Source organism: Corvus cornix, chromosome 2 (assembly GCF_000738735.6).
Source record: "Corvus cornix cornix isolate S_Up_H32 chromosome 2, ASM73873v5, whole genome shotgun sequence".
NCBI lineage: Eukaryota > Metazoa > Chordata > Aves > Passeriformes > Corvidae > Corvus > Corvus cornix.
This window is the reverse complement of record NC_046333.1, coordinates 15,951,733-15,975,213: the sequence shown is the minus strand read 5'-3', so window position 1 is coordinate 15,975,213 and position 23,481 is coordinate 15,951,733. Positions and strand designations below refer to the sequence as shown.

Genomic DNA, 23,481 nt, shown 5'->3' with positions numbered 1-23,481 from the left:
TCTGGATTCCAAAAGCAATGCACAGCCAAATCATTAAAATACTCAGAACAATTAAGATTTTGCCATTACTACCCCAGAATTGTGATACTATGTTTTGACAACACAATCACAGAGTAATTCAGAATGGAGGTGATCTCAGGTGGTCTCTAGCCTTGTGTCAGGCTCAAAGCAGAGTCAGATACAAAGTTCGACTGGGTTGCCCAGAGTTTTTAAGTCTGATCTTGAAAAACTTCAAGGCTAGAGATGGCGCAACATCTTTGGCAACCTAGTGCAGTGTTTGACTGACCTGGTAGGGCAAAAGGTTTTCCCTGTGCTCAGTCAGTTACTCTTGATTTAGTTTATGCTCATTGTTTCTCATCCTCTTGCCATGCATCACTGTGAAAAGCCTAGCCCATCTTCTTGATGACTGAAGTCCCTGTAGGAACTGCAACGCTGCTACTGAGTCCAGTTTCCTTAGTTTCTCCTCATAGAGCAAGTGCTCCAGGTCCTGACCATCCTGGTGGTCCTCTGCTGAACCTATTATGGTTTATCTTTCCTACATCAAAGGCCAAAGCTGGGTGCAGTATTCTAGGTGTGATCTAATAAGTACTGAGGGGAACAATCACTTCCCTCAACCTGCTGGCTGTGCTCCTGCTGTAAGCCCAGTGTTGTGACTTCTTTGCTGTCAGTACACATTGCTGGCTAATGTTCTGCTTTTTGTCTACAAAATCTCCACACCCTTTTCAGTGAAACTGCTCCTCAGCATGGTGGTCTCTAGCCTGTATCACTGCAAACAGTGATGTCTTTCTAGAATTTTTCACTTCTATGAAGAAGTAGCCCAAGGGGATTTAAAAGCAGAAAAAGCAGAGGTAAGTAGTGTACCAACAAACCCTAAATCTGAAAAAATCTCAGATGGTCTCCATGTACTGGTTACAATAACTTAGAATTACTCACTTTCCTTCAGCCACAGTCACTGCAGCTTCCAGACTTGGAGTGGGGAAGCAGGAAGCATAGGGTGTCCTGTTTTCAGGAAGTATAGAGGTTTGCATGGAATAATCTCTAAATAAGGGGTTAGTCATGGGATGTGTCCACAACAAGTTTTCTAAAACAATGGAAAGTGTAAAACAAAGCTGTAGTAAAGAGGCTCCCCTGCTCACACAAAACAGATAAAAGATCAGCCTATTCAATACTCCAGAGTCTTGTGAACATGAAAGAAAATTATGAATAAAGAATAACTATATAAAAAAATATTTATGCCCTTTTTGTCCTGGCTTCTTTAGGTTTTCTTCCGTGTAAAGCAAATCTTATTTGAATTTTTCTAATCAGAAGGAAATATGGACAAACTCCTTCAACAAGATTCATATCTATACTGGGAAGCTACTCAGAGTTCAGATAGAGCTTAAAATTCCTGGAACTAAAGACATATACTTCAGTACAACATCTTGTAGATTGACATAGCATTTCCAGTTAGTGGTAGGACTCGACTTCTTTTTTTTTTTTCTTTTTTAAATTTAGATTTAGTATCTGGCTTCTTTTACATGCAACATTTCCTGAAGGATGCTAAATTTCTAGTGCTGTGATTTTCTAATTGCGTAACACTTCTTTTACAAAAAAAGACATAAAAAAGACATTTTTCACGTGTTTTTTATAAATCTAACCTAAAAGAAAAAAAGAATGCTTTAAATAAAAGCATATGGTAGAAGCTTATCCAAGAAAGTATCAGTCTAGATCCAGCCAGCATTTTCTAACTTTCAACACCATATTGCACACTGGAAAATATTAAAGCACCTAGTTTGAGTGTTACGTTACACATATTCCTATGAAAATACTTCTCATAAAATTAAATTATAAATAATAAAACATACTCCACAATCAAAGCATAATGAAGGTTAAGCTAAGTCACTGTTTCTAAACTAAAATTCAGGCCAATTTCCTGATTTCCCCTTTCAGCTGAATGAAAGGGTAAGACAACATGTACCATACCCAGACTCTTAAGAAGAAGATGCTCATGTAAGTTCTGAGGTGTTTTTGTTTTCTTTTTCATTTCTTAGGGGGTGCAAAGAAAACAGATTTCAAACTAAAGTCCCATGCACTAGGTAACACTCTAAGCTAGCAGCTGTACAAAATCCAGTACCAAGAAACTCCAGTAAAGGGGAAGGATGGGCAGGGCTGACACTCACTGTGCTGATTCCCCCTTGCACAGGGTCTCTCCTCTCCAGGACTAAAGTCAGAGCAACCTCTAGTGCAGCCTAGTTCACTCATTCTGAACATAAAGAGGTAAAACTGAAGCTCTCTGGCTGGTGTGGGAGAAATTCTGGGAAGATTACACCTGGTTTCTTTTCCTTTCTTGTCCTATTTCTGTCTTTTCTCTCTCCCATGAAGCACATCTCCATTCTGGCAGCCACAGGAAAAGGACAACAACTTTTCTGAATCACTCAAGAATGGCTGGGGGGCATGAGGAGGTCCAAAGGATGCAGCTTGGGCTAAGGCACACCTGAATGCGGTGGCAGCTGGCAGGCTGGCCAGGAACTGTCTCTTCTTTCTCATCTTTCCCTTCCTCCCTCAGGAAGAGTACAGGAGCCAGAAAACCTGTGCACTTCCTGCAAAGTGGTGCAGGACTTTGAGTTATGATGAGAATAAACTTGTCTGCAGTTTGTTGTGCACTTAAACCATCTCAACTTTCTCAGGACTTAGGACAGGTGACTCATCCTTGGCAAGTCATTTTTCCTATGTGACTGCCTGTGACGAAACGACTGTTGGCAAGATGAATCCCACAAAATACCAGGAAATGAGGGAAGAAGAAGAGTAGGGCTTGATAGTCTCAGTAAAGGATTCTGAATATATGATTACTGGTACTTTACCATGAGATGTTTACTATTTTGTTAGAATAAAGAGCTTCAGTGAGCTACAACTGATTTTACACCATGATAGATCTGAAGTTTAAAATCCTTCTGGGTACAGCTTCATTTTTCCATTTTTCCTACCTGCTATCCATTTTTGTCTATTTTGTTTAGTCCCCTCTTTTGTTACAACTAAACTGAAAGGCATTTGGGACAAGGGCCATATTTCTTCAACATCTGAATCGTAACAGCACTCTTGAAAAGAAATCTCTTGACCACAAAATAATAACATACAAAATAAGAATATAGTTGTCATACTCACTAATAAGGTTAAATGTTGCATTGCATTACTTTGGAGAAATACATACAACCCGAATGCCTAAAGGGAATTACAATACGGTACACACACACATACTTGCAAATGTTTATACAGCTACAAAATATGAATAAACTCTACAGCTCTTTCTCCACCTCATCTATTTTACTGTCCATTTCTTACATAGTTATTTAGAGAAGGATTCCCTCCTTCTCTGCAAAGACATAATAAATGGGCAAAGAACTGTGAATATCAGTGTCAAGGAGAAAGTCAACAAAATGCCAAATGGTGAAATATAGAATAGTTTAAAAACTGCAAATTTGCAGACAACTTTAAAATACACTAAATTTAAAGGTTTTCCCATCTCAGTTGGCTACTTACAGGATTTCAGAGGAATATTGACAACTATTCCAGGTGTAAATCTAACTACACATAAACATATAATGCAAAGATGAAGTAACTAAATAAAAGTAGTGATCAAAATAATTTCTAATCTTTGTTTAAAAGGTACAATTATATGTAACTAATTGAAGACCTTAAAGGCAGACAGCTTGAATCTACATTCAGCTGTAAGATGTTTGGTGTGATATTAAGAAAGAATTCAATCATCATGAACATTCCAGTGTACAAAAAGTCTTACGGGATATAAAATTCATCCCATAAAAAAACAATTGGCAGATATGATAATCCAAAAGTGATGAAGCCAAGGGTCTCACAGCATATTTTTATTTGAACCACTTTCTGTATTTTATTTTTATTTCATTGTTGTTTTCAAAAGAAGATTAACATATAAAAGGCTTTTGGTGGCATAGAGAGAATAAATAACTTTTTTTGTATTTTCAATAGAGTGACAGTTCAATTTTTTTTTTTTAATTTCATGGGAAATTAACTTTATTAAGATTAAATTATGAGCCTGCTTACTTATTATATGGAATGGACATTCAAAAAAGTGAACTTATGTCATGGATGTCCCTTTCCTTTCATAATTTACTTTGGCTCAGGAACATGTTGGGGACTATCCTTCCTTTATATCATTGCAAGCCTGATCAATTTTTCTTTTTTGTATTTCCTGCTCCTTTTCCATACTTACCTTCTTTTTCACTCTTTGCTTTCCTTTTCATTTTGCAGGAGCATGACTTTTACCTTTCCCTTCCTTCTCAAACATTACTGAAGAGGTAGTATAGGACATGGAGAAAGAATTGTTAATTCAGTTTTGTTTCAAATTTGTTAACATTACTATGGATAGAAATACTATAATTTTGCCTATCTCTAGCAATCATACGAAGATTATATAAACCTTAATCAGGGGAAGTTGCAAATAAACTATCAGCTGCAAGTCAGAGGAAAAAAATGAGGTTTAAGCTGTCCTTAACCCTGACATTCTGAATGGTTCTGCCTGATTTCTCAGCAATGCCCTGAAAACATGATGTGAGTTTTTTTCCTTCTGGTTTGTCTGATATTCCTGAAATGCACTCTAACTATTCTGTCTTTGAAGACAACACTGAACTGCAGTAAAGGGACACTACAGTTTTCAGACTTTTAACAAATTTTGCCGTGTTTCTCTCAAGTGCATCTTATCCTGAGAAGAGGGGTCAGAGAACATAATCTGACTGCACCAGTATTTTAAAAGTGTGTTAGATCTATTGGTATGCATGAACTGACTTGAAACTCTCTTCTGTATTCAATTGCAGGTGCTGATTTTGATCTCTAAAGTTAATATAGCTTTAGGTCCAATGGTCTAAGGGTCTGTCTCTCTTCCTATATACAATCATTATAATCAAAACCAGTGAGGTGCTTTTGCTAGTAAACCTTACATATCAAAGTCTGGGGATAAAAGCAGGATGTTCTCCTTGTGAATTTGTACAATAGCATTTATTTGAAATAAGGAGCCAGGGTATTTTAAAATTGTTTGGTTTTTTTTTTGTGGCACACAAGAAGACTGTTCTATAGTCTTATGTTTTAAGATGTGGGGGTGGCAACAGTGCATACATTTACATAAACTGGAAGATGAGTGGTACTGTTCAACATATAATCTGATTTTAGACAAGTAAATGTACTAGAAAATGTTCAATTAGAACTCAGGGTAAATAAATGTATGGATGGTATGAGCACAGATCTGCTCTATTCATACAAATGTGAAACTGAATGTGATGAAGCAAGAAAAGATCTGGGGCTGTTCATGGGCAAAGGTACATGTATAGTCCATGAACATGAATAGGTTCATTCATACTGGTAAGTCTAAATGTATGATATCAGAAAATTAAATGTATGATACCATTTATTTGCCAAGATTCTCAAACTGCTTTTTTTGTTACTAGAGAAAACCAGATTATTTTATACTACGGAGTCAACTTCCTATAATCAACCCAAATTTCTTTATGAACAGTCTGGTCAGTTGTCATAGATATATTTACAAGTGCTGGAAATTTGTGTGCTTTTTAAAAGTCTGTGTAGTGGAAAAACGTTACCATGTACACTTACTGTGTCAGATACATACTTTGGTTTTTTGGTGATTAAAACAAAGGGAGTTGCTTGAATTAGCACTCCATTCAGGCCATAGTCAACCAAAGTATTTTTGATTTGCATACAGTTCTTTAGAGGGGAGTTAGATATTTTTTCAAAAATAAGCAAAACATCTCTCCAAAGCCACTCAAGGACTCTGTCCACAAAGTGCTTGAATGGCTGCTGGTTTTTGGAAGCTTTGTGAGATCAGAGACTTTTAAAAATACTGCGTAGCATGCAAACAAGCAAGCAATAATACCTGTCTGACTTGTGTATGTCAGCCAGGAAATATTAGAGAGCTTGACTGCTTCCTTCCCTCTCTAAAGTTGTAACTGTGAAGTAGAGAATGAAAAATTAATTAATAGAGGTTAAATTTAAAACTTTCTCTGATTAGAGCAAAAGCCTCTTTCTCAATTTTTTTATTAAATTTTCAACTTCAATTCCAAGCTTCAGGTTTTGGAAATGTTTTTGGCTTATTCATTTGCTTGAGCTTTTTTAGTTCTATAAAAAGAAAGTTATAGTTGTGCTTGGGCAAGTGGAGGTTGTACCACATGCGTAAAAGCTTTGCTAAAGCTGGTTAAAGCATGCGGGGGAAGATGTGAAAAGTAATTTTCTAAAACCATGCAACTCTGTGCTTTGACACAGGGAAAAAAAATCATGTGAACCTTCTACCTGAATGCTACTGCAGAAGGTAAAAAGAATCACAATTTAAACCTGGTGTGGTGGTTACTTTGTCTCTCAGGGAGGATGAAATGGTTGGAGTTAACCAGCTACCCAAGACATTGTTTCAAAACACTGGGCAAGCACAAGAACATTACTGACCACATGTTGGACTTTCTTGGGTGAGTATGTTTGGGGCATTCTGCCACCTAATAAAAACAATATGTGGAAGTTGGTTTAAGAGAAAGTACTACTCCCACATGGGGAATGTACTCTCTACTTCACCAGCTCCCCACTCAAACATGCTACTTTTTCATTTAAACAGTGCATCATGGGCTTGATTCATGATGACAATTAAGAAACTTAACATCCTTCCCTGAACAGAAGTATCTTTATGCAGAATATTATAAATTTTGTGAAAGAGTGGTTTCTCAAAATACAATTCCCTCATGTGAATTTCTGATGCTGAAGAATTAAACAGACTATCAGTTTCTCCCCCCACACTCCAGGATGTCAACAAAAATTTAAAGATAAATAACACCTATATTTAACTGCAAGTTTTATGAGGATTCTTGGATTATGAGACCAAGAGCAGAAAGATTAACAGAAACAGCCTGATCAATCAAAGTCAGGGCTTCATAGTGTCCCCAACTGTATCCTACATTGAACATTTTTCTGTCCAAATTGTTTGCAAGGACTTTATTGCCTCACCCAAACATTTGGACATCTTTTCAGTTCTAACCAATAACTACTGGCAGTCCTTCTGCATCCACTGCACATGCAGTATGCAAAACTGTTCAGTGTACCAAATCCATGAAAGGGAAAATCTTTGCACTGAGCTGTGACGTATTTGCACAGGAGATTTGACCTCCATGGCTCTGCACTGTGAATTGCAGTTTGCAATTGTCTCTGCACTACCATGGAGAACTGTACTGTCAGCAGTTTGCGACCTCACCATTTACCACCCTTCCCATTATCATTTATGAAATACTAAATGACAAGATCCCCTGGCTCCAAAACTTCATCCTAATTCTTACACTTTGATTCCTCAGTTTTAAAGAGTTATTTATCCTCTTTAGGACTGTGCCTTCTCACCACATAGCATTTTAACATCTTTAACAGTTTGTGGTGAAGAGTGCTGCTCAATGCTTTCTTAAAATCCAAGCATGGTCAATTCCATCCTTCCAAACAGTAACAGGATTATTGCACACAAATAGAGTAATCAACTGATGGAAAGACAACATGCTCTGAGAAGCAAAAGACTAATAAAATATTCTCTATACCATGAATGTTCAGTAGATCCAGTGCAAAAGTATGACAGACCTTTTTTTGGATATATACACAGTCCCTTAGCTTATAATGCCTCTAGAGTCCAGCAATTACGCCTCTCTGGAATTCTGAGAAGGAGCTAATCAAGTCTAATTAATGTTTTATTTGTGCAGATTGCACAGATACAATGTAAGAGATAAAAAGAGCAAATAAACCTGGATTCATCCCACACACCTGTGGTCAGGGTAGACAGTAGACAAGAACTGGTGAAAGACAGGACCTTCAGAGGGGCAATTTTTATTTAAAGTGTTCTAAAGACCTTCTTGATATTTTAAACTTTTCTCTATTTCCACAGAACCCTAATTATGTGTCTTAGCCTGAGTCCAGTATTTGGAATTGTCATACCTATATAGCAGTATGGAAGCACCTTTTTGAGTTGCTGCTCTCCCAATTCTATGTCATGGAGAGGTTTTTTATTTTTATCTATACCTTCAACACAAATGCAATGAGTAGACTAGAATGAACCCAAAGGCACCATCTATCTAGCTTTACAGTTTCCCTAAATCCAAAGGTAGCATATAATTTGCAGTGCATCAGACTCTTTTGGTAATTAAATAGTGTTACTGGCTAATATTCTCTCACTTTAACATTACAATTTTTTCTTCAAAGCTTCCAGAGATCAAGAATTGTCATAAACCATGGCAAGAAATTCTGCACTGACTAGCAGCTGATAAATACAGCCAGTAATTATCTTTGCAGATAAAAGCACCATTAATTAAAATAAAATTTTCAATAAAATGAAATCATATGGACTTTCACTCATAGTCCAGGAGAAGATACATTTTAGCTTTTACATGCTACTGATTGTTAAATGAGCATAATTGCATCAGCAATTCATATCCTGTCCCTGCCCTCACTCAAGTCAGGACAGAATTCTCATCAGCCTCGTGCCACCTGGCAGCCTTGTCAGGTGTTTAGATTTGATGCCAAAGTACAGAACACTGACTAGGAACATTAACACTAGAGCCCATCCCATAATCCACACACTTGAAATGGACTTTTCCTTAGTATCTTTACCTTGAAAGCAACATCAGTAAGATGTGCCCTATCACTTAAAAGATACCACAGAGCGCTCTTTGAAATGGCGACATAAGAGAGATTACAATGAGCAGGGCTTGAAGCCAAGCTGAACTGAGTGATTGATTCTACAGGAAGAACTTTGTTCTTGGTATTTCTTATGTTCAGATTCTTTGAATAGCTCCTTACATTCAAGGAAACTATTTTTGATCAGCTGAATGTCAAAAATAATTACCTGGCATTCTGTCTTTACACATTAAGCTCAGTGTCTCTCAATTAAGAAAACTAATTTTATATCTGACAGTTCAGCCATTTTTCCATAAACATAAAAATATTTTAATGCTTTTTTTTCTTATTATTGCCAAATTAGAAAGAAATGATTCACACAGTCACAAGGATAAGACTGGTGCAGGGAGCTAAACAATTGCAAGAAGCTGCTCTGTGTATTTCTGTGGTTTGGAAATAGTGCCAAGTCGGAAGGAAAAGACATTCTCTGCATTTTCTAAAGCAAGATAAATACAGAAAAGAAATATAGATGAAAGATGGAACTGCTATCTGTGGATTCTGCCAGATTCCTTGGCTTTTTGGCACACCTATTGAAGCTGGCAGACTTAGCCAGTAGCAATCTTTTCCATTAAAAGGAGCAGCATATATTTTGATTTAACATACTTTGTTTGTGCATTTTTAAGCTTCAAAAATGTCTATTCAAATTTTTTTTAATGCTTCCTTCTGCACAGTTGGCTGCAATTGCCCTTATTTGAAATGGCTCATTTATCACTAAAAGAGCTGCAGGGCACAGCTACTGTTAAACAGCTCCAACAAACGTACAGCTTAGTGGGACAAGCTTCTTTTTATAAGACTAAAAGATGTTTAAAATGTGCCAAGAGGAGCTTTATGCCAGCCTCTAGGTTTGTTATCCAAATGTTACAAAATTAGAGATCTCCTGAAGCACAGAGTTTGGGCAAAAAAAAGCTGATCTCCCTTAGGCTGCTGTTTTTTCCCATCCACAGTCAGCCAGATTTTAACAGAACACTTGCTACATATCATAAACTTCAGTAATGTGAAATTTTGAAAAAAGTAATCTAAAGTCTGAAGCTTAATCTATACTAAAGCCAAACTTCATTACCTTTGTCAGTGGTGCAAAAGCAGAATGTTTTACATAAAAGTACCCTTATTTTATGAATGGTGACATTTTGCTTATTATAAAGGTAGAACAGCTACTGATTTCTGTTTCCTGGAGCTGAAACTGTAAGCAAAATGTTTCAAGCAACCTGGCAGTTGCTAACACAATAGAACTGGTGTAACACTGTCAATTTACATTAATCCTTCTGAAATGGAATAAAATATGCTACTGTGGGACTTAGTTTATAAAATCTCTTATATCCAAAATTTAAGTGTGATGTGATCAATACATCTGTGGGTGAAGGGATTTGGCATATTTTCTGTAGACAACAGACATGCAGAAATTTTGGAATCTAGTGCCCTCTTTCTTGATGTCCAAGAACTGTAACAACTGTTACAAAAAGCAACAGGCATCAGCTTGGAGTATGTGCCAGACACGCCATATCTCCAGCCTGAACTGTGGAGCCTGAACAGAGCAAACCATTACAGTTACAAAGGGGGTTCTTCTAAACTTAAAATTACAACATAAATATGTAAATTGCAAATACATACTATTATACCACAATAGTACTATTGCATAGATATTAAATGAAATATTTTGGATTGATTTATGAAGATATCTTAAACCTTGCTTTATAATGTAAAACTCCACATTGTGTATTTAATGTTCTCACCAAAGGTCCTCACAAGAAAACAATCAAACCTGTTGCCAAATAGTTGTAAAGAAGTAGGTGCCAGTGCTTTTGCATTTCATATTCTATACTCCAGATAAATACAGTATGTGATAAAAGGTTGGCTTTAGAATGTTTTCAGTAGAAATTACCAGTAACTGTCTTCCATGTTTTGTAATTCACATCTATTTATTTCAGAAAGATGGTCTTATGAAAGTCTTTGCACATAAAATGGTTAGCCAAAACTTCTTGTAGGGATTTATGACTTTAGCAAACAATGACCAGTTTTCTGGAAGCTCTGCACAATAAATTACAGAAATTGTATTTTTTAACACAGTCATTATAAAAAACCTTCCAAATATGAAATCTTCGTTTTCCAATAAGTTTCAGAAATTGTGGTTAAACAAACTGGTTTTATATCTTGGAATATTACAAGGGAATAGAAGAGCCTAACCTTCCTGCCACGAAGAACTGAACTCAAAAAGCACTAATATCTCCTATTAACTCCACACAGGGTTCAGAAGATACATTATAGCTGTTATGCCTTCTTTGCCAAATAAACCAAAACCAACCAACCAACAAGCCCAAGCTGAACACATCCACCCTCTCCCCACGTCCCCTCCCACGCATCTCTTGAGGCTCTAGTCTGATGAAAAGACAAATCTGATGGACTAATTAAAAAAAAAATATTAAGAGGTATGATTATACAAATCAAGTCCCATTCTTAAGGCATGAGTGTCTTCTTTGTCCACTTTATTGTACCAAGAAGTTGAAATTTGTTTTTCAGTATCCCTGGTGATGTTCTTATAAGCTACCACAACTGATATTCTAGAAGGCATCTATTATTATTTTGTAGTATTAAGAAAACAGAGCACTTCCATGTAGGGCAAATAATAGCATAAACCAGACCACAGAGTAAAGCAGTTTTATGCATGGGTAGGTTGGATAGACACTTTCAAGAATAAAAAAATATCAGAACATGAACGAATAGTCTGATCATCTGCATTTTGGGTATGTACCTCAATCATTAAGTTAATGGTTCCTCTAGCCCAAAAATAATTAGTTCTGTATGTACAATGGAACAAGAACAGGAGAAAATAGACTTTTTCATAGTGCAGCATAGAAAAATATCTTTAAATAAATTTGGAAAATAAAAGCTGCTCAGAACAATGCAAAGCTCAACAGAGACTAATTTACTTTGACTTCATGTAGCCTTCAGCACAGGCACACATATGCAAAAACCTGCCAACAGCACCAGTTATGGTTCCCATATGGTGTGAGTGCCTTAAAGTCTGGGTGACTGGCTACCATCCAGTTGTTCTAGATTTTTACAAAAAGCTTACAGTCAGTATTCGTTATTTACTTTTTACTGAAGATGACCGAGTTGCAGCTACGAATTAGCAGTAATTGTATCCTGGTTTTCTTGAACTATGAAATATGACCATTTAAATATTTTACATAATTTTTCTAGCACTCCACTCCTATCTGTTTGTTCACCTCCACCGCGTTGTGTGTTACATTTAAATTGAAAGCTTTCTGGAGTCATCTTCTCATGTGGGTACACATTCCTCCCTAGTGAAGTGAACTACTTATCTGTGGTCAATGCCTTTAAGCATCATCACAGTACACAGAAATAAATGCATAAATAGAAAAATTAATAACTTTACTATTTCTTAGTTAATTAGTTCAGAATTCAAGCAGAAACTTCAAGTCAAAATATCAAGGGATCATCATACTGGAAATCAACTCACTGGGAAGATCTCCTTAAATCTTTTAGAATATTTATGTACCATCTGATCGGGTACCTGCAAAGGTAGAATTTCATTGGCAGGCAGAACAGGTGTTTTTTAGCTTCAAAGCCACTGGTATTCTTTTCACAGGCCTTAATACACTTATGTCTCTATAATTCAAAAGTATCTACCACTTTCTCAGCCAGTAAACTCCTTCAGTTTTCTAATGAATCTTATCTCTGCTAAACTTGCAATCCTCTACTGTGGAAAGGCAGTATTCTGTTTTAAAGACATTACAAGAAGAGTCAGTATATTGGTCTCTGAAAATTTTCCTTTCTAAAACAATAAAATGCTTGAATATATTTTGTGGCTGGTTTTGAATTGTGAATTATTCTTAAAAAAATGAGAGCTAAGTCATCTGACATTTATTAAGTGTTTTGACAAAAATTAAAACATTATTTAATCACCTGAAAAAAAAAATCAGCTTACATCACAAGGTCTAAATTCACTGGTGATTTTTACTCGTGTGCATGAAGGCCAACAGTATAGCATGCAAAGATTTAACCTGGGGATCCATTTCCAAAAAGACATGAAAATCAAAGTACAAAATTGGCCAAATATGAACTTTGAGGGCAATACTGTGGCCAAACAGAATAATGAAAATCTCTGATGTTCAAGCAGAGCTTACACAGAAACAGGGAAGTTATTTTACCTGATTTAAGTATTCATACAGGTATTACTGGAATACTGAATTTTTTTCTAAGTATGTTGCAATTCAGTCCAAAAAGGGAGTTCAAAAATAAAAAATTCAGAACTGACATACAAATATAATTAAAGAATTAAAAAGATAGAAATTCCATCAGTGATTACACTTGCTTAGCTAATTAAAAATATGACACTGAGATAAGCAATTTAATTTTTTTCAATAAGAATGTATATGAGAACAGAAGTTATATAGGGCTTGTCCGTTTACCAAGAAAATGTGTCATACATGTAACTGTATAAGATAAAGCTAGACAAACCTTAGCCTACAAACAAGGTGCAAATGTTTTTATGGGGAAGGTATTTAACTACTGGAACAAGTTATGATGTCTCTGGTGGATTTTCCATCGCTGGAATTTTTTAAGTAAAGAGTCAGTGTTTTTCTAAAAGATATACTCTATTCCAAACAGAAAAAAATGAAGCAATGTCTCTGGTTTGCATGAGCAAGGCTAGTCAGACTGGGTCATTAAAATGATCCTTCCAGTATTATAATGTATGGACCTACAACTATGTAACGTGAGAACAGTGTCCAGTTTACCAGACTATAATAAATATTTTAAATATTGGCACATTACCAGCACTGCAACTTCCCCTGTACCACCAGCTTGTCAAAAATCAACATCCAGGAGGATATTAATTTAAATTCAGCTGTCTGAAAGCTGGCTGTTTAGTCTGAGCTCGTCACCTAAGTCCTTTCTATATTCAGTGGAGAAAATTAGGCACTTTCATGAGTCTATTCCTTGCAGATATCTTGGGCATCTATTTTCAGCTAGGATAAGTCTGCAGGTGTCTCTCTCTTTCCATTGACTACAGAAGGTGTCTTAGTTTAGACTACTTAAACTCCATACCTAAAAGTGGCCAAAGTTAGATGAAAGGAATCCATCCTTAATACTCCAAAGATCTCTTTCAAAATCCTTGGATTCAAGTTAGTTAGATCCACTAATTTAAAACATCTGGCAATATTAGATCATACTCAAAGTGTGCTTCAGTTACAGCTGGGATTGAGTTTCATCACCACCATAGCAATATAAATTCAACTCATCTGTATTCTTCTAGGAGAAGAAAAATTAATATTTTTAATAGCTCTTTCTTATTGCACTATTAGTCAGAATTCTTTCATTCCTATCTAATAATGAAATGGACTGTAAGCTCATTTTTAAGTTCTCCACTGCCTTGGATGGGATTCACCCCATTAAACATAGATACCTACAGCACAGATGTGCAGATCTGACCTTTGAACCTGCACTGCAACTACAGCTGAAGGAGACCACAAAATATTGCCAGTAGAAACCAAGGTGCCTTATCTTTGCATAAATGTCCAAATTAAGAGAGATGAAACAGTAAAAACCTATTCGTCTTCCTTGACTATTTTAAGAATTGGGATGACTATTGCACTTTGGCGTGTGCACAGTGTAAACATTTAAAGTTAAGATGAATTACTAATTTGATAAATTTTGTTTTTCCACAGCCTGACTTTGGCTGCTTATTTTCTCTTGTTCTTACTTTTTTCATTACTTTAATAATCTCCTCAGAGACTCCTCAGAGTCTCATTAGCCTCCTAATAAAAGACTTGCCTCAACTCTGTAGGTGATGAGGCCATTCAAACATCCTAGGCCTTCTCTACAAAGAAATAATAATCATCATGATCGTGATCATCATCATCATTCACAAAAACAAATCCTTTATATCACTTAAAAAGTGAGAAATTAACTTCTGCAATAGCAGAAATTAACTTCCATAACAGATTATCTTTCATCTTTCTTCATTTGCAAAGGAAGAATGACCAGGAATAATCAGCTACATATTTTTCAACTGTATATACTTTGCATCTTTTTTAATCTCTGAAGCCTTTTAGAAGGTATGTGATGAACAGTTGCATGAGTGCCCATCCGACCACACCACCATCCTCACTTGCTCACTTCCGAAACAATCCAAGTCTACATCTTGCCAACATAACCAAGAAAAAGAGTGACTCTAGCACAGAGTAGCATTGTATTAGCTTGACATGGTCTGTAGGATACAGATTTAAATATTTTTTTAGCATCTTCTGATGACTTTAATTCTTCCTTTAAAACATGTTTACACTCATCTTTTCACTACTCAATTATCTGCACTTCCTCAGTCTCCCATTTCTTCCCCAGTCTTTTTACAATTCATCTTACAAGGGCATCCCTATAACAAACCTGTACTCTTTAGCTCACAGTTAGACATGTTCATGAACGAGCTTGATTGTTCTAAGATTCAGCAGCAGGCAAATACAGGTGGACATATTTGTTCCCCTGCAATAGCCTTAAGGGTAATGTTCTGCTGTTTTCCTGAAGACTGTGGTGATGGCTTGGTGATACTTCCAGTTGCCTGTGAATTTTCCTATTTCTCATGTCTGTAACAGTGACGGACTCCAAGGGTAAAGAATGTTGCCTGATATTCCTGCTTATCTCAGCTGTAAACTGCCAAATCCTCACTGGATTTCTCTTCTCCCTTGGTTTGTGAATGGCTATCTCCCAGTTTTGAATTCAAATTCATACTTGTTCCTTAGTTTGATGTCTATCAATTTCTCCTGCTGTCTACTGTCTCACATGTCATTACTGGATCTTTGAAAATGCAAATCTATTTTCCAGCACAGCCATGAATTTTTACTTCAGAAAGAGGAAATATGTTCTGGTGTTTGGCAGAAAGAAAGCATTGATTCATCTGTCACAGGTCATAACCATTGTTCCATTCTCAGTCATAAGAACATTGATCGTGGAATTGAACATAAAAGAAAAATTTCATAAACCGCCTTTCTAAACATTCTCAAAAATCCCCCTGTTTGTCTCCTCAGAATTTCACATGGTAGCTGACATACACCAGTGATCCCAAGCTTTTTATATAGACTCACTTGAGAAAACTGAATGTATTTTGGGTGCAGTTACAAATAGGTGAAAACTTACAACACTGGTTCTCTCACAACTGTTGTTTTGCAATTAGCAAATACTGTTTGAAGCAGTGGCAAAATGTGAAATACAAGAATCTGATTGAAATTACTTTCTGTTTATAATTTTATTACTGGTTTCCTGGACAAAAGCATGTATATACACATTGAGTAGGGAATGGTCAGAAAGTCTAACGCTTTGAGAAAGTCTCTGGCCAACTGTTCAAGCACTCAGCAACTGTGTCATTCACACAGGCTAAATGTTTCCCTGAAGCATCACACATTCTTTGTATGTGAACACAGCACATGAACATGTGCTGAAGAACACCTGGGAATAGGCATGTATTGCAACCTAGTCAGAACTACAGAGGCTGTGACAATAATCCAACTGGGCATGATCACTGAAACACCAGATAACTGGTAAAAGATGAAAAAATATCAAGCAAATCCAAACAAGTTTCCTAGAAAAAATATGATTGGTCCTGGAATAACCTGTACATAACAACTTCTATACAAATACAAAGTATGCTTTCAGTCAACTACTCACTGGAGAGACTAGAAGAATGAAAACACCCAGACATTCTGTCATCACTGCAAAGCACTGAGTAAAGACATCCAACGGTGCAGACACAGTGCTGCAACTACTGTCTCCCCCGTGCTGGACAGACCAACTGCATAGGCCAGGCAAGACTCAGCACTGTACTAACTCTTGCATTTGAGCAACTAAATCTCCTCCACCCACTCTCCTTGCCATCTGGGAAAGCCTCTCTAGCCTTTCTGAAACTCCAGTTATTGATTCGTGATGGCAGTTCCAACAGTGCCAGCAAGGGAGTCAAGCTTGTAAGTGTTGGATTGGTCATCTGTGCCCTGAGCTGTCATGGTGCATGTGCTGATTTGCTTCACGATCTGCTCAGCTCTGGCAACACAGAACAAAAGCACTTGGACTAGCACATCTAGAAAAACGATCATAGGTCCAACAGAACATAGTGTCTCAGACTGCCCACCACATTTCATTTACTTGTCCTCACTGGACAGGAAACACTATGTCTCACTGGTCTGGTGTATCTTTCAAAAAGGCCTATTTGTTTCTTCACTTTGCCTTGCCGTTTTACGTATAACACAACACATAAACATTAGGAAGTGCTTGGAAACATCACAGCAGGATAATTGCAAATTAAATCAGACTTTATTTAGAGTTAGAAACTCTAAATGACCATAGGTGTTGTCCTCTTGTGGGTAGGAGAATTCCATACCCTGAAAACCAAAGACAAACCGAACGAAATACTTTTTGTAAAATGGATATGCCTATGCTGCAGTTGTAGTACTAGAAAGCAAATCATCTGACACTGATCTCCATGCTATCAAAGCTAGACAGGTAAGAAAGCTCAAGACAGCTCAAGAGACCTAGCTCGATGACTCTCACTGCACTTCTGTCACTTTATGATCTAGGGAGAAGAGGCTGAGGTATAGGTTTTTCACAGACTATTAACCTGAATCTTTGAACTCCTGACCTACTGGCTATGTTCACTCTACCATGGCCCAAGATCCTGTTAGCCTTCACCTCTCCCAGGGCACCAGGCTCATGTTCAACTTGCTTAACCTCCACTCCAGGTCTTTTTCCGAAGAACTGCTACCCTGGCTGAGAGTCTCAACATGCAGCTGCTTCCTGTCACACTACTAATGCACATCTGCTTGTATGACACAAATACATGTGTGTACTGGCAAACATGAGATTCAGCCATATATTCTCTCGTGTTCAGGCCATCCATCAGTTATGAGAGGCACTTCCACTTTGGTTTTGTAATGAACCACATTCAAACACTTGTCCACCCAAGTACAAAAACACAAGTTTCTTGTACATGAGAAGTGCACCCTGGATAAAAAGTTTAGATGTAACAAACATGATCCAGGTTTCTTTATTTTGCAGCTTTTGTCTTTCTTTTTTCTGTTTTCAGTTCTGTTTTCAGTTCTGTTTTCTCTTCCATATCATATTATAGGCAATCCAGAATATTGTGAATAATCAAAAACATTAAACACTTGTTATACTTTTCTGTACATCCCTATTTATCTGGAAGTACAAATTAATGTTTTTTATTAGTCTAAATGCTTTAACTAGGACGGAAAAGTGAAGGTGACTCTAGAGTGAGATGGAATTATTCTAAAAGTGATCAACAGAATCTGCCTAATGTCCAGTGTGCTACGACTTATGAAACCTGAAATCTGCGTAATAAAATGAAAGAAGATCAGAAAATGGGTTGTGCCAGCTGAATGGAGAGAGAAGCAAGATCAAAAAGTCAACAAATGCTGGTGGTGTAGTACAGCATATATTCATTCCTCTGTGCTGCATATATGTTGCCAATATAATGCAACTGTGATAGGAAGGTGTTACTCTCCAGTGCTGAAAGGGTAGCTTAGATTTGAGTAAGTTCAAAAACTGAATATTTAAGTATTTTTGACCAGTCAATCCTGTAGTTTAAAGCCAACTACAGATAAAAGCATGACAATTCAGGACCATTAACTGTGCTAGAATTGAAACTGCTCACAATACACTACACTATCATAAATGCAGGCATAAACTCAACATTAATAAAAATACTACATTGTAAGTCAACTCTTACTGAGAATACATTTACCTGAACATCAAGTAAAATGAAAAGTCTGCATATAGTGAATCTTTCAGGGAATTTATGAGAATTGAGAACTCCTACTACCTCAATCTCTAAAGCCATAATGCTCACCTCTCCTGTGCCAAAGGAATAACTCTTCTGCCTTCAACTAGTGAGACAAAACTTTGCTAGAAAAATCTTTATGAGAGAAAATTTTGTTCTAGGATAAGGTCTTTGCAGAATGTGCTTGTGCTTAACTCCTAACATAAAAATTTTTATAAGTAAATGCAGAATTCACCGAAACAGCTCCAGGTAAGCCTTCGTATTATTCTATTTTAATTTGTAACCAAATCCAGTTACACTCAGTTCCTAGGTGACTTTCTGCAATATTAGGCAACCATCCATTAAGATAACCCAACTTCTTTAGCAAATGTCACTCGAGAATGTCAAAGTCTGATGCCATGTCACTACCAGCCTAGGTCAGAGACAAGTAAACGTGAATGTCCACATCATACTTCTATTCCCAAAACCCACCTAGCGGTAATATTTTTAGCACCAAAATCCTGTTTCCTAATTCACTAATTAGCTGAACATTTTTAGGATAAAGTTTAGAAAATCTGAGGTACACAGCAGTATTAAAGAACTATTTCAAATTAAAGATCTTTTTTTTTTTTTTGACCATGCCACACCCCTTCAATAGTTTGACCCCCAAATAAGACAAATCTTCCACCTCACCTTCACCACTCCATTTTCATTCATGGTGATACAGTTGTTGGGATCCTCTGAAAGTTGATACAAAGCCTGAGCTGTAGCTCTATGAACTAATGGATCCTTTGCTTTCAAGTAACGTACTAAAGGAGCCACAGCCTTGGTCTCTCCAAAGGCAACTCTATTGCTGCTCCACATGCAACAGTGGGCAATGGCCTCTGCTAAGTGACGTCTTAATTTGTTACTGTTCTGAAGAAGGTAAAAACATAATAAATTTAAGTCAACACACACAACAAAAAAGTCATTGGAAAGCAGAATTGTATTCTCACACATCTTTAAGGCATCCCAATTTAACTGCAGTACAATTAAAACTGGAGAGAGCTGTAAGGGATACAGCTATTAAAGTCCCTTAATATTCTTTTTATAGCAAGTGCTGTGAATTTTTATGTTATTTCAAAGGTACTTTTAGACTGACTGTAAATTAGATAAGACAGCATTAAAATGTAAAATATAGCCCCATCATTGAGATTTTCTGTATGTTCGGATTTACTGTTTTCTCAACCCTTTGTGCTTTTTTCATATGGCAGCTGTACCTCTCAAAAGCAATATTCTGCAACAGTAACTATTAAAATGAAGCTCATCTTCCAAAACTATTTTAGTAGCAGACACAGACTGTTTTGATGTCCAATATATGTCCCATAGAGGAATGATTATACAGCTCTTCCTTGTAGCTGCTGCAAAATCCACTGCTCTTGTGATAACCTTTTAGTTGGGCATAATGCAGTCTGATGTAAGAAATTCCAATGCTCTGTATGATATGTTTAAATGTTACTTACTGTGTTTGCTAGCTTGGACAACAGAGGGACGACTCCATGATCTGTCATAACAGCTAAGTTTTCTTCATCTTTAGCTATATTTGCAATGGCTGCACATACACTTGTTAAAACTTCCTTATCCTTTGATTTTAGCAAATTGACTATCAGTTCCAAGCCACCAACAAATGATCGAACCATTTCCCCAGAATTCTAAATGAGAATCAAAAGAAACGTAGTTTTAAAATATTCAATCAGTATTTATATGCAAATGTTTAAAAAAGAGATTGGCATGACATATTTATTCAAAACTTCAGCTATTGCTGTGTTGCCTTCACCAAGAAATCTGGCTAATTTGGAACTTGGAGCTCTTTTGATTGACATGAGAGTTAGACTGTTTTGCATACCACCATCCAGGCAGAAATTCAATGCCTCAATAAAGCTATCTATCATTTTTCATACCCTGGGATATAAAAGTCTCAAGCTGTCACTTTAGAAGGGTGCAAGTCCCTCTTATCAGTAGTATCAAAGTGGCCAGATGGGTGCCTTGCACACCTTAGGACATCTAACGCACCAACACACACTCCTGTTTAGGCTCTCAAAGTGTCTCCTGTTTCCTACACTCAGTCTGACATCTAAGACAAAGGAGCAACAATACCATTTTCTTGTATCAATGCAAATGAGTATTCAGGAATATTTAAGAGGGGGTATTACACCAGTCATGACTGCAACAGTGGGAGAACCATGGTGCACCTCAGAGTATGAAAAATCAATGTAAAATGTCACTAAAGGACATGAAAATTACCCTGGAAAAATGTCTAAGTTTGCCCATAAAAATGAAATAGGAAACAGCGTGCCTTGATCTTGAATACAGTGGGCAGACCTGGTCTATTTTTACCATCTTCAAAAAGTTACCATAAAATTAAAAATGGTTTAGAAAGACAACAAGAATAATCAGCGATAGGTAACTGCTCTGTAGAAGGAATGACTAACCAATTAGGACACTCAAGGTGATAAAAGAAAAAGAAGGAACAGTGTGATATAGATGTACAGAACCTTGAGTAGAGTAGGAAGAGCACACCAGGATTTCTCCTCTAGGAGAAGATCTGGGATCATCAGAAGAAATTAGTAGGTGGCATTTTTGCTCAAAATCAAAGTTGTTTTTAAACAATGTGCAGTTGAGAAGTTGGAAGTCCTTGGAGCAGGATTGCAGTGGCTCTCAAAAAATTTACATGTTAGACAAATTCAAAGAAAAAAAGAAAATCCCCTAAGGGTTATTCAATATGAAAGTATTCACTCTGATTTAGAAATTTCCTGAGCACAGAAGTCCTGAAGTGATGTTATGGTGGCACATCTGAGGGTGGCATTGGACGGTCTAGTGTCAAACTGTTACTACACTGGAACGAGAGTCAAGTTGGTTGTAACTTCGTAGGATAAATTCCAGCCTGTGCTTCTCAGTGGTGATAAATGTGAAGCAATGGAAAGAAAGGTCTGCAAGTGGAATTACTTTGTTTCTTTCAATAGGTCAATAGGAGTATTTTGAATAAAAATTAACAGACACTCCTGAAACCCTTTGGACTTCATGTAAGTGCAAACATGGATTGTATGAACTTTCCTAGGGCTAGGGAGTGACCCTGAAGACCAAGCATGGTTTTGATTATATTTATTTCTTTTTGGGAGCTGATTTATGGACAGAGTAGGGTCCAACTGTATTGTGTTAGCTTTGCTGAGCAAATCCATCAAATCACGCATGGACTTGGTAAATGAAGATTTCTTAAGATGCTGCAGTTTCATCTTTTTTTTAGTTCGGGGTCTAAATGTCAAACAGAACTCTTAGCTGTGATGTTTCCTTCTCACAGAAAGCAAAAGCAGTGGGTAGGCCCATTGGGAATGAAACACTTTTTGCCACAGGCAGAACAAATCTTGAGACTGGAAGGGAGAGGTTAAAGCCAAACTGTGTAATGGCGAAAAACAGAAGCCACAGCATGTGGGAAAAGGGCAGCATCCAAGAGCAAACTTCATGCAGAAGTCCTAAAACCCCCAAAATGAACAAACAAGAGGTCCTTATAGAAATTAAAATAGAATCTAAATGCAGAAGAACAACAATAAAGGTTTGTGGTTCAGAAAAGCAGTTGAGAAAGAGAAGGAAAGGCAATGCTCTGCCACTTCTATCACCATGTGAGCTGCATGTAGAGGCAGGTGGGCTTAACAGAGGGTTTCCCATGGATACACCAGCATAAATGTTCCTCTATCATTGCTAGTGGATGCATACCACAATATAATGCATCTACAGACAACCACCTGAATTAAAACACTGCTTCTCCACATCAGTTTTCATGTTTGTCGTGAAATTTTAAAATTTGACCCAAGGCAATATATAATGGGTTACTGAGAAAGCTTTCTACACAAAAATTTCTTACCTACATATATTCATGTAGAAGCTAAATGACAAGACATGGGAGGAGGAAAGAAGATGAGATATTTTACATTTACTTTCATTCTTTGAAAGTCACTACAGCATTATCTTGGGTATAAATATTGGCTCAACAGATGAGAAAGGCTTCTGTTCAACAGGTAAATGCTACAGTACAAGGCCTAAGATTTGAACGGGACCCTGAACATGATTCTGTGTTTCTGCATTGTTCCGATATCTATGTATTATTATTCCTGCTTTTGAAAGATGTTCCATGAAGCCTTTATCTCATCTTAATGAACCAATACCAACCTTTTTTATTTTTCTACCTGTACATATTTTCTTTCCAGGTGATTATAACCCTATTTGTTTAATTTCTCTTCTGACAAGCTTATACTTTCCACATTTTGTAATGGAGTACATCCAACTAAAGTCATGGAATAACATATAAACAATCCAGCAGTAAGAAAAAGGAAAGAGTTTCAATAATCATCTGTGAAACCAACTAAACACGAGGATTGAACTTTCTACCAATGATGAAAAGCAGAGGGAAACTGCAAAAACCACATGTCAGGGAAGTTTCCCAAATGTGATTGTGGGTGTAGTCTGGTGGTCTGTGCAAGACAAAGAGAAAAGCAAAACAGCAAGAAATTTGAAGAACAATGAGTGGAAAGAAAGACCAAAATGAGAGCTTTAAAACCCATGATGTTATGTACAAGATTTCTTTTTTTCAGAGAAATTCAAACAACAAACATGATCTTTTTTGTATCATTTAAGCAAAACCACACACTTCCTTTGTATGATAGATTTCTAGATTTCTTTTTTTAAACTGAAGTATTTGTATGTATTATATTTAATTGCTATATCTCAATATTTAAAAAAGAATTTATATGAAGTTGTGCCTGTGATTGCAGAGGCCTAGACTTAATTCTTTTTAATCTAAGTTCTTTGAGTATACTTGTATTAATGATCAGATACTGCTCATAGTGTAAAGCCTAAAGTAACTTCTGTGACTTCAGTTTTCAAATACTCTCAGGCATTTTCATTTATAATTTTTTTATTAAAATAAAAGAAAAAAAGAATATATAGCATGTCTTTGGAAA

The 23,481-nt window shown here is 36.7% G+C and overlaps 1 protein-coding gene across 3 annotated transcripts in view; it reads right to left on the bottom strand.

Moving 5' to 3' along the window:
* The window catches only part of ODAD2 (outer dynein arm docking complex subunit 2), a 74,999-nt gene that overhangs the window by 5,078 nt on the left and 46,440 nt on the right, over window positions 1–23,481 (bottom strand). For 2 of the 3 annotated variants that reach the window (XM_039549936.1, XM_039549938.1), the window contains exons 18-19: window positions 19,990–20,178; window positions 19,181–19,402 (exon numbers count right to left, since the gene is read on the bottom strand). The exons of the other annotated variant lie outside the window; for it this stretch is intronic. In XM_039549936.1, coding sequence (XP_039405870.1) covers window positions 19,181–19,402; window positions 19,990–20,178 — 411 coding nt within the window. The remainder of the gene's footprint in view (window positions 1–19,180; window positions 19,403–19,989; window positions 20,179–23,481) is intronic. 3 annotated transcript variants of the gene reach the window in all.